General features: G+C 38.1%; 1 protein-coding gene across 1 annotated transcript in view; it reads left to right on the top strand.

The window, feature by feature from the left end:
• Positions 1 to 1,619: 1,619 nt before the first annotated feature.
• Positions 1,620 to 11,830, top strand: part of LOC105060002 (serine/threonine-protein kinase SAPK10) — a 13,200-nt gene continuing 2,989 nt past the window's right edge. Inside the window, exons 1-9 of the mRNA XM_073259759.1 lie at positions 1,620 to 2,196; positions 3,724 to 3,798; positions 3,889 to 3,990; positions 4,077 to 4,130; positions 4,223 to 4,315; positions 4,582 to 4,674; positions 10,279 to 10,383; positions 10,498 to 10,596; positions 11,508 to 11,794. Coding sequence (XP_073115860.1) covers positions 2,020 to 2,196; positions 3,724 to 3,798; positions 3,889 to 3,990; positions 4,077 to 4,130; positions 4,223 to 4,315; positions 4,582 to 4,674; positions 10,279 to 10,383; positions 10,498 to 10,596; positions 11,508 to 11,794 — 1,085 coding nt within the window. The 5' untranslated portion in view covers positions 1,620 to 2,019. The remainder of the gene's footprint in view (positions 2,197 to 3,723; positions 3,799 to 3,888; positions 3,991 to 4,076; positions 4,131 to 4,222; positions 4,316 to 4,581; positions 4,675 to 10,278; positions 10,384 to 10,497; positions 10,597 to 11,507; positions 11,795 to 11,830) is intronic.

Raw genomic sequence — 11,830 nt, 5'->3', positions numbered from 1 at the left:
TTCCAGTGGGTTCCATCTTATCCCCTTATGCTGTCTATTGCAGCATTAAACAACGCAAAACCATGCGTAGTGCCGATGGCGAGCTTACGGCGGCTTGGGTTGGGATTCAAGAGGCAACACTCTATTTTTATACAAAATAGATCCAAGTTGAGGGTGATTTAACTACAGTCGTTGGCCGGATCAATAACCCTTCTCCTTCTAGATGTGCGGATTAGTTACTTCTCAAAAATATCTAACAGCAAGGAAAGTTTATTTTATTTTTATCACAACTCATATACATCGCAAAGCTCACCAGATGGATCTGGCTTGCGGATGATTCAACCACAGTCATAAACCAGATTAGTAACCCTTTCTCTTCTAAATGTGCTTCTCAAAAAATATCTGACAACGGAAAAAAGTTTATTCTACTTCTATCGCAACTCATATACATCGCAAAGCCAACCAGATGGTTAAGTAGATAGCCAGGCATGCATGGAAACTTGATGTCAACTTGTCGGCTGGCTTTCTTCCCCACCCCCCACCCAAAAAAAAAAAAAAAAAAGAAGGGAGAATCTTGTAGGCTGGCTGTTAGTTTTCCTGGTTGCGAGTATCGCTCCAGATGTTTATTTTATAAGTTTTTCCTTTATTTTCGGGCTATGTTTGCTTCCGTACAAAACGAAATAAAATAAAATAAAATAAAAGTCGCTTAGAGGCACCCTTTACCGTCAGGAAAGACGGGGAAAAATTAGTAACACCGAGAAACAGACTTCCATTTGTAACCAAGTAACAACAACCTCTCAAATCCTTCCATGACATCACCTTTTCTTCCATGACGTCATTTTCGATTGAGACGATTCATATTTTAACGTCGCCGTTCGTTCGTACCCGCAACTTCTTCCCCGTCTTCAAATTACCGATTTTAGGCTCGAACAATCCCCATTATGGCCGGCTGCACGCGTACGAAACCGTTGCCGTCCAACGAACACGTCACCTGACGGGCGGACAATTTCACGTGACCTCGATGACGTGGCGGCCCCCGGCCCGGTTCTTTTTCGCTTTTTGGCACCAATAATGTCCGTTTTCCCTTATTCGGCACTGAAAGCATGCTGGAGGGCATTTCCGTCATTTGGATCAGCCCAAATTAGGCACCACGATAATTGGGTCGGAGAACCGCTAGCGATGTCCCCACGCCCTGACAGGCTCGGTACGCTTGCCTACAGCCGCTAAAACTCGGTAAAATTACCAAAATACCCTCACATCGCCGTCGCCGTCACCAGCCCCAACCGTTTCTCCTCATTGCCGGTGCACGCAAGCGCCCCGTCGCCGCTCCTTCCCCGGTTAGCTCACCAGTATAGAGTATAAACCAAGCGGGCAAGCGAGGTGACCTCACCGGAGCTCTCGCACGGCCTGCCCAATTCAAAACGGTCAAAAAAATCGCAGCCGTGCGATCCCGAACCGTGCTCCGCACCTAACACTGAAACCAAATTCCCACGCCGGGTCAACTCTTCTTCGCCGTACGATGCGAATCATACGGTGCGATGATTGCGTGGGAAATAGTTAGATGGAGAGCAATTTGGTAATTCCGATGGGTCTTTTTCAGGATATTTATTTAATTCGTCGGCGAAGGGCAGGATAAGATCTCTCGCCATCGCTGTGTCCCCCGCGCGCTCTCTCTCTCTCTCTCGTGGGGGTCGCAGAGGGAAAGTAAAAGGAGGTCACGAGGGGGCTATCGCCATCGCCGAAGCTCCTCCCAATCCCAAACCCTAACCCGAGATAAAGGAAATAAAGAGGAGGAGGAAACGAGAGAGATCTAAGGCCGAGAGCGAGGCGGACGGAGGGGAAAGGGGGGAAGAGAGAGAGGAGAGGGTTGTCACGTGGTCGGAGCTCACGGGCAGTCTATATCGGCCACCCATCCTCGGCTTTCTGATCCACTGGCCCGATCGGATCGAGGGAGGGAAGGGGTAGCTGGGGGGTATTTTGAGCTCCGGGGTGGGGGGGGGGGTGTTGGTGATGTGAGAGCGGGGACAGGATTGGGGGATCATGGATCGTGCGGCGCTGACGGTCGGGCCGGCGATGGATCTGCCGATAATGCACGACAGCGACCGGTACGAGCTGGTGAGGGACATCGGGTCCGGGAACTTCGGGATCGCAAGGCTGATGAGGGATAAGAAGACACGGGAGCTGGTGGCGGTGAAGTACATCGAGCGGGGCGAGAAGGTCAGTTGGGCACCCGGTTTGAAGAGCTGATTTGTTTCGTTTATGGTTTGCTGTTTTTCCGTCTTTTTGGTTAGCTTTTACGGCATAAAGTTTGAATCTTTCATGCTGTTTTAGTGAGGTTGCTTCATAATTAGCTCCGACCCTCAGTTTATTTTCTTGGATTTTCTTCATTACAATTCACTGACTCTTGACTTTGAGAACTTTTTGTTAATCAAGTAAAACAAAGGATGAATTTTATTCTCAGTTCCTGGAACCATCTGTAGTCATTTATGTTTATTTTGAGAATTTATCCAGGTCAAGCGTTTGGGGGATTTCCAGGGTTTTTCTCCTACGTTGGTAGGAGCAATTGGATTTACGGGACTTTACTGTTTATCTACAGTATGAAAGGCAGATATCGTTAAAGTTTGACATTATTCATCATGGCAGGCATATCGTATCTACAAAAAAGCATCTCTGGAACTGTGGACCAATTGGTGGAGGATAGAAGTTTTCCTTTTGTTTTTGAGCCTCTATATTGTGATTCTGCCTCGGGCAGGGGCTATATTCTTACTTTAAAAACCTGAAACTAAGTGCTGATAATTTTAATTAGTTTTTGATTAGTCATAATAACAAGGAGATATGACTTCGGTTAGTTTACATTCAAAGTGAACAGTAAGATCGCGTATCATGTGCTTCCATTTAGGTAGTCTTATCTGTTACTAAAACTATTTGTCACTTTGTCTTGGCACCTTTTGCTTTGTTTCCTCAAATTCTCTGGAAAGCCAAGTAGTATCCTGGTTCTGAGAAAACTAGTTAATCTTGCAAAATGAGTAAAGGACTTTTCAGTGGTGTAAATTTAAATTTATTATACCTTGTCAATAAATTTCAGAATTTTATTCTTAGTGAGGGTTTATCTGCTTTGCTTCTGTTCTTCCTCCTCTATGATTAGATGGATTGATTTGTTTTTACCATGTATCATTGGCACTAGATTCCGAAACTGTTGAAGTTCACATAATTTAATAGGACTTGCCTCTTTTTGTGTTGAAAGCATTTTTCGGGACTGTGAACCGACAGCTGTTGTTTGGAAGTTTTCTGTTATTTTATAAAAAATCCATGTCCTGCTGTTCCTAGTGCCAAAAATTATGAGTTGTGGCATGAGCTTTTCACTACTAACTTTTTCTTAATAGATTGAGTAGAGGTTATGCTAGACCTTGAAAATTATTGACTAGTGTTGATTTTTTTAATTTTATAATCAAGTAAGAAAGCCTTCACATTCTTGGTCCACTCACAAGGACACAACTAATATGGTAAGCAGAAGAGACATCATACTGCTGCATGAGCCAAGGGAATCATTGATTTGCTAACAGTCTGGAGTTTGGTTGTGCTGATGATTTCATTTGCTAATGATGACTGGATTTAAGATATATTCTGATGAACTTTGATCCAATATATGAATGTTTAAATCTGCTACAGCTGCACCATTTATACTGTCCTAATATGGTGCTATAACTTTTTCTTTTTTTTTTTTCTTTTTTTTTTTTTGTACAGATTGATGAAAATGTTCAGCGAGAGATAATTAACCACAGGTCTTTGAGGCACCCTAATATTATTAGGTTCAAAGAGGTGTGTTTTTGAGTTTGAAGTTTCATTTGCATTTTTCTGGAAAGGAAAAGGAGGGGAAAAACTCATTTTGGCTTACCTTGCTGAAATTAGGTTATTCTAACTCCAACCCATTTGGCTATTGTCATGGAATATGCTTCTGGTGGTGAGCTTTTTGAGCGCATTTGCAATGCTGGCCGCTTCAGTGAGGATGAGGTTCAAGTTTAACTGATACTTGATTTTCTTTTCTTTTTCTCGTACTTGTTTCTTAAGCTGCTATACTATTTCTCCTTTCCTTGCAGGCTCGCTTTTTCTTCCAGCAGCTTATATCAGGAGTTAGCTATTGCCACTCTATGGTATTTAATGTGAAATATTTCCATTTTGTTTTGATCTTTTCTAGATTATCACATATGATTAAATTTTCTTGCTGTGTTTCCTTATTGTCAAGCAAGTATGTCACCGTGATTTAAAATTGGAGAACACCTTGTTGGATGGAAGCGTGGCTCCTCGTCTGAAGATATGTGATTTTGGGTATTCCAAGGTACATGTTCTTGGCCACTGGGAAATACATGGATCACTGACTGATATTGTACCTTGATAATCATATTTTAAAGTCCATTGTCCATTCTTAGCATTGATTCACAAGCAGTGTGCTTATGACTTGCACATACATAATTACATACCAATTTAGCATGAAGTTTGGTTCTGATAGAAACTATTGCACACATCATTATATTTATGCTTTTATTTGAGTTTCTACTCTCTGGATTTTTACCTCTGCATAACCTTGACTTAATTAATTTTCAGTCATCTGTTCTGCATTCACAACCAAAATCAACTGTTGGAACTCCTGCATACATTGCTCCTGAAGTGCTACTCAAGAAGGAATATGATGGCAAGGTAAATTAATTTTTCGTAATGTGTTCCTTAATGATGTAGTTCTACTTAGTACATCTTTCAGTTTATCAATTTTGGACCTATTGATGAAAAAATTACAACAATTTCATTAGAAGCTAGTAATTGAATTTAGTTAGATCCGATAACTGATAGTTTGGAGATGAACTAGTGTGGTCACCTAATCTCTTATTGTTTTTGCTGGTGATACTGGTGCAACTGGTTTGACTTTAGATTTTACCACTTCATAAGTAGGTGTTGAATCCAATAACAGATGGGCCTACATCAGAATGAGCCATTTTTTGAGATTATCTAATGCACCTGTCCTCCAATTTTATCCCCTTTTGGCTGAACTAGAATCCAGGCTTTGCTTCAAATTCACTTGATTTTTCAACTATGCCTCCCACTATATTTGGCCAGATTCAAAGAACATATTTCTAGATAGTCTTGAGGAGAAATTGTGATATTGCATGATTTGGGGCTTATTGTGTTCATCATTATCACTACTGTTTTAATGTCATTTTATTTTCATCATCATCATCATCACTGTTGTTTTGTTGGCATTTTATTTTCATCATTATCATCACTATTGTTTTATTGTCATTTTATTTTTTTCTACATTAAATTCTTTACAACTTGCAAAAGCCAAGCAATTTATGCAAAGGTTGCATAATCACTTTATGTATTTAGGTTCCATGTGACATGCATCTTCAGACTGACAATTCAAACAGAAGATTTCTTCTTTAATTGGCTTGTAGATCAGGACATTTACTTTATTTCATTTATGGTTGGATTCATGAGCTAACCTGATGCACCTAGGAGTAGGTTTATTTATTATGATTAAGATGCACAGTTTATCCCTACCTCCTTTCTTCTAGATCATATATTGAAAGTATCTCTGCCCTTGTTTAACAGCCACAGTTTTTGGGAAGACCATTGGTTCACACAGCTATCTAATTGTCCAATAAAAAGTTAGTTCCTGACCAGTCAATACTTAAAAAACTGCAATCTGAGTACAGCCTTTATGCTTGTATTCAAGAGCTTTTGTACATAGCTTTCTATTGACGTAGGAGCGGTGCGCCAACTATGTTTGGTCAGCCCATTTTGGTTTTGACCATTCTGGATTATCCTATAGTTTAGTCAAGAAATCAAAGTCAAATAATAATTATGCTATTCAAAGTGGTTATTAAGCTTTAATTATGTGTTATTGGCAGTGAATGTGTCTCTCAACATTTCTAGGCTTGTTAACTATGTTTCATATATGGTGCTTTTAGAGTTTGTAAAGTATTTATTTATTTATCTTTTAGAAAGTTGAAGCATCAGTGCAATGACAATTGTAAGGTCATCTTGTGTCTATATATATGGTAGGGAGAGAGATAGTAAAGAATTTGGAATGAAATTTGTGTAAAAATTTCTTTGGATTTAGTGGTGGATTCCACTTGTGATCTCTTTTTCTTATTTACTTTCTCTTTATCCCGATCTTTTTCTTCTTTTTTGCTTAGCCCCCTACTATTTCTGGCATCACCTATGGTATTTAAAATAGTTAGAGTATCATTGGACCGCGTTTCCTTTTAATTTTTAAAAAGAAACTCTTAGCCTGGGATATTATGTGTAAATTGAGTTTTGGGGTATACTACTGTATGTTTTCAGATTGCCTTTAATAATAATAGAATTTGTCCATTATATTAGAACTTGCTAATTATGTTTCTAAGGATGGAAGTAAGCTGGTTTTATATGTGCACATGCCAGTCTATCATCAAAAAGTTTTAAAATACAATTTTGCTGTTCAGACCAGAAGTGTTCCTTCATGGTGGACTTCATGTTACCCTGTTCTTCTTTCTCTGTTTTTCCCATTTTATATGGCCATATGAATGCTTTAAAGTATTGTGGTTCCCTGGGAAATTAGTTTTTGAAATGGTGAATGTGACTCGTTGTGATAATCTTGATATTCTAGGCTATCCAAGAAGGAAGATTGTTGGCTCTCACCAAAACCAGTCAGGAAAGTTGTTCAAGTGCATGAATTAAGTTCTTCCTTTTTATAGCTGAAATTTTCCTCTCCTGGACTAGTCTCCAAAAAGAACACAATATGTGTGAACCTACAATTGTCAGATGTTGAGGAGATAAATTTCATCATCCACACCCCTCCAGCCCCCCTCCTCCCCCAACACCATTCTTTTTTTTCCCCTAGGATCTTTTCTTAAGAATAGATCAAGGTTGAACCTAGTGAAGAAGATCAATTCAACAATATATATCTTCATCTCGAGATTAACGCAATTATATATTAAAGCCTAATTTCTTCCTCCTTCAATATAAGTACACCTTTGTTCCAAGCCAACTCTTATAGGTTTTGTGATGGTTTTCAAATGTCCCATGTTTAGAAATACAACTTCTAGCTACTCTACATTGGGTGCATATTTGATTTTCTTTTTAGCTGTTTAAAAATAAACATAATAAATTAAGTATAACAATAGCAATAATAATGATAATGATATTTTTTGATGACTAATGACAATATCAATAACATTAGTAACTAACAATTACGCTTAATTTTTAGCAGCTAATACCTTATAGCAATAATCATAAAATAAGTAACATTCTAATATTTACTACATATTAGGCCCACTTAAAGCCCATATCAAACCTAACCATCAACTAGAACCCACCTTTCCTGCTCGGACCTATATAAGTGTGGGTTGTGCATGTGATTTGGAATTATAAGCGGGCTCACATAGTAGCCATATAATACCAAGCAAGCTGTATATGCGGCTGCACAATGCTAAGTGGTTCATTTTTTGGATCCATTTGCATTATTACTGGGGATGGCAATGGTATATAAGCAATGCAGTGCGGTCAAGGGACTGCATGTGCATATACGGGTGCATATGCGACAATGAAAGAGCAATCTTGCATGGAGAATAGATTGTCTCGAGTGCATTATTTGCAAATGCTTTGTGGGGTAAAAAGATGTATGTATAGCATATTAGACCAGGTTGACCCTAAAAATGCAATCATAATAATTAATTTAGAACAATTTTAGTTTCATCAAAGTGGTTTTTGGTTTTCAGTTCAAAGTTTAGACCATTTTCTCTTGAGTGTAGGATTAGCTCAAGATCAAGATGCGGGCGTAAAGAATACAACAGGAGTTAAGAATATGATTGTACTGTTTTTGTGCAACTTCAACATGTCTTGGAGTTTCTCTCTTAGAATGTTCTTCAATTGGGAAAGTTATTGAGGCAAGCAGAAGAAATTTCCTGTACTGTTGGTTAGGATTAGATGCCTTATGATAAGTTATGATAATGTCAAAATGGTAAAAGCATACCTTGCTTAAATTCTGGTAAAAAAGCTTTATATGGACCTAAATTAGAGCTGCAGATTTACTTACATTTCTCATGGTTAAAATAAATTGCAATCACATATGTATGTTCTGCATGTGCTAATTCACCTCTAAGATTTGTGTATAGCTAAGTAGTTGAGTAACTCCTTTGGTGGATTCCGATACCTTCTTCTCTTATTCTTCTATTCTATCTATTCCCTTCTTCTTTCTTCCCCTATTTAGTTGAATTGTGGAAGATTATTAGCAGTATTATAGAATAAGGATCGTATGTCAATTTATAGTAAGGACTCTAATAATGAGGAACCTTTGAGTGTTTTTTATCATAATAAGTAGCAAGGATTTATGTGCTTGTGCTTGAGGGAGATGCCATATAGCGTTGTGTTAGCATGTGCTGTGCCTTTCCAATTTTGTTTTTAAGATAAAAAAGAACTTAGTAAAAAATACTTAATAGGTGCTGTGCTAACTTTTGTTGGGTGATAGTACCAGCCAGCATGGAGCAGCACATAAGATGACAAACTTCTGTAAGTAGCTACAAGTATCGAGTTGGAATATGTTTCTTGGGAGGAAGTTAATACTCATTTAATGACTGTAGGATAGAATGATTCTTATCAATATTCCTTGGTGCATACTATTTGCGGATGATATAATCCTAATGATTGGATCTATGATTGGGTTTGATCATAAGTTAGAATGATGGGGGAGTGCATTAGAATCTAAGGATTTTGGGTCAAGTAGGACCAAGATGGAATATATGGAATATGGTTTTAGTAAAATTAGAAATAGAGGAGTGAGAATTGAGGATCATGAAGTTTCGAAGAGTGATCATTTTGGTATTTAGGATTAGCTATTCACAAGGAAGGAGAGATTGAAGAGGATGTTATTATAGGATTAAAGTAGGTTGGATAAAATAACGTGCAACTAGAATATTAAGTGATCGTAGGATACCTATCAAGTTGAAGAGAAAATTTTATAGAATTGCCATATAACCAGTTATGCTTTATGGTACAGAATGTTGGGCAATTGGAAAACAACATATGCACAAGATAAGTGTGGCTGAAATGAGAATGTTGAGATGGATGTGTGGTAATGAAATAAAAGACCGAATAAGAAATAAAGTTACTCATGAAAAAGGTAGAGGTGGCACCAATTGAGGACAAATTGAGAGCATGACTTAGATGGTTTGGACATGTACAATGTAGGTTAAGGAATGCACTAGTATGGAAGTGTAATGTGATACATGAAGAAGAAAGAGGGGTAGAGGTAGACCAAAAATTACTTGCGATCAGATGGTAAGAAATGACTTGATATCTTTAGATCTTTCCGAAAGTGTGGCCCTAAACAGAGTGGAATGAAAGAAAAGGATTCATGTAACCGACCCCTACAAGTTTTGAGGATTAAGGCTTGGTTGAGTTGGTAGATGGGGAGTAGATGGTGGTTGATGTCGATAAAGTATAGATGATGGTTGGGTGGCAATGCAAGGGTAGCTAGTGATGTTGAGCAGATGCATTGAATTAGTTCCATTGGATTCAATTTGCAAACCAAGATGGCATTTTACCCTTTGATAGGATTGTAAAGCTGACGTAATGAACCTCCATAATAAGTTCAAAACAGTGCTAGTCATGTCATGCGTGACACTTCAGAGACATTTGCTGTAAAATCTTTTGTATTTTCTTGTAAAATGGGATGACAAGATTTTACACCATTGGATACTGTAAACAGAAACTCGCAGTTGTTGATTGGGTTGAAAAATAATGGTAACAACTGAAATAAAATCTCTGAGTGTTGCAATATGCTATATAATTAAGCAGGTAATGGTTGTATATATATATACACAAACACACACACACACACACACACACACACACACACACACACATATACATACATATATAGACACACACACACACACACACACATATATATAAAACCCAACTTTGGTACTTTTTGATGATTCTGTGTTTTCTCCAACAGGGGTTTGTTATAATCATGCAACAATATTATGTAATTGTCTAGCCACCTTCTCACCCTATTTCACATCTGAATGTTGACCACATGAGTATGGGTAGTTGAAGGACCTAAATATTTCTTTGTTATTATTTATGTTCTACACAGGTCTAATAGATATTGTCACTTGCATTGATCATATGCTTGCTATGTCATATAACTTTTTGGCAAAGTGCTGATGGATAATTGCTTGTATTGGAAAACTGTAAAACTCATGTCACTATTATTGCATTTTCCTCTTATAATCTCAAGCCTTTTCAACACCACTGCAGATTGCTGATGTGTGGTCTTGTGGAGTGACTTTATATGTGATGTTGGTGGGAGCATATCCTTTTGAGGATCCAGAAGAGCCCAAAAACTTCCGAAAGACAATACAGGTATAACTTTTTTATATGATTTTTGAATTACCCTTATGGTATAGTTGTTGTTCCTAACCACTTTATCATATAGCTATTCATAATATCATCTGACCTAATGAATTCCTATTGCAGCGTATATTAGGAGTTCAGTATTCAATTCCAGACTATGTCCACATATCTCCTGAGTGCCGACAACTGATCTCAAGGATTTTTGTTGGCAATCCTGCTATGGTGAGTACTCTATCCTTTTGAAAATACCCAGTTTTATCTGGATGAGTTTGTCAGACCGTGGAAGCACTCAAATCTGAGTTACTACTATTCTATGGTGTAGGGTGTGGCTCAGAACTGAATTATCGCATATGTTTATTTTAAATGCTCATTATGATATTAAAAGGGGATAAATCCAGCAGTGGTTCCATTTTGACTGAAAAGCAAGTGGCTTATTTTTTAGTTAAAAAAATCATGGTGAGATCTTTAAAACGATAAATATTAGAGACAACTTAGAAGTTGCCCCTATGGTGATGGAGGTTGACTTGGGTTTTATGGCCCTTAGCAAGTGAAAACTGCAGCTTCTCTCTCATGGAGAAACTTGGTTTGTGTTGAAGGGCATGGAAGAATTGGGCAACCTCAGAAAAACATAGAAATCATGAAAAGAATTAAGACATGCAGCAAATTGTGTCATTGTGCTCGTTCTATTAATGGGTTTCTTAGTCTGCTTATCACTGCCTAATTACACTTTTTTTTGGATTACTTCACTGTCAAATATCATCCTTTACCCTTTTCGCATATAGTCGTTGGCAGATTTGGTTTGTGCACATTCCTTTTGCATTATAAAAATATTTGTGTCTATAGTTCATGCTTTTGAATGACATGAAGTTCACTGAATTGGGAGCAGTTTTCAGTTCCATTAGAGAGAATGGCATGTTATGTCAAGTAGCTGCTAATGGCATTCCTATGCTTGGACTAATTTTTTTTTCATCATTATTTCGAGTTAAAAGTGCATGAAAAATATTCCAAAACCCACTGCCACCATGCAGGCTAATGCTGTAGAATTGTGATCACTTCGACATGGTTGATGTTTGACTTCCTTTTTTTTTTTTTGTAGAAAGCAATCTTGTTAATTTTAACACATAAATGTGCAGAGGATAACAATCCCTGAGATACAAAATCATGAGTGGTTCTTGAAGAACCTTCCTGCTGATCTGATGGATGACAACACGATGAGCAACCAATATGAGGAGCCTGACCAACCCATGCAGAGCATTGATGAGATAATGCAGATTATAGCTGAGGCAACCATCCCTGCAGCTGGCACTCGTGGGCTGAACCCATATTTGACAGGCAGCATAGACCTTGATGATGACATGGAGGATCTTGACTCTGATCCGGAGCTTGATGTGGACAGCAGTGGGGAGATAATCTATGCAATGTGAGTGTGGTTGGCCTGGTTGCCAAGATGCACTGT

This window comes from Elaeis guineensis, chromosome 6, assembly GCF_000442705.2.
Source record: "Elaeis guineensis isolate ETL-2024a chromosome 6, EG11, whole genome shotgun sequence".
Taxonomy (NCBI): Eukaryota; Viridiplantae; Streptophyta; class Magnoliopsida; order Arecales; family Arecaceae; genus Elaeis; species Elaeis guineensis.
The sequence above is the reverse complement of the archived record's forward strand: the minus strand, read 5'-3'. Positions and strand labels throughout refer to the sequence as shown.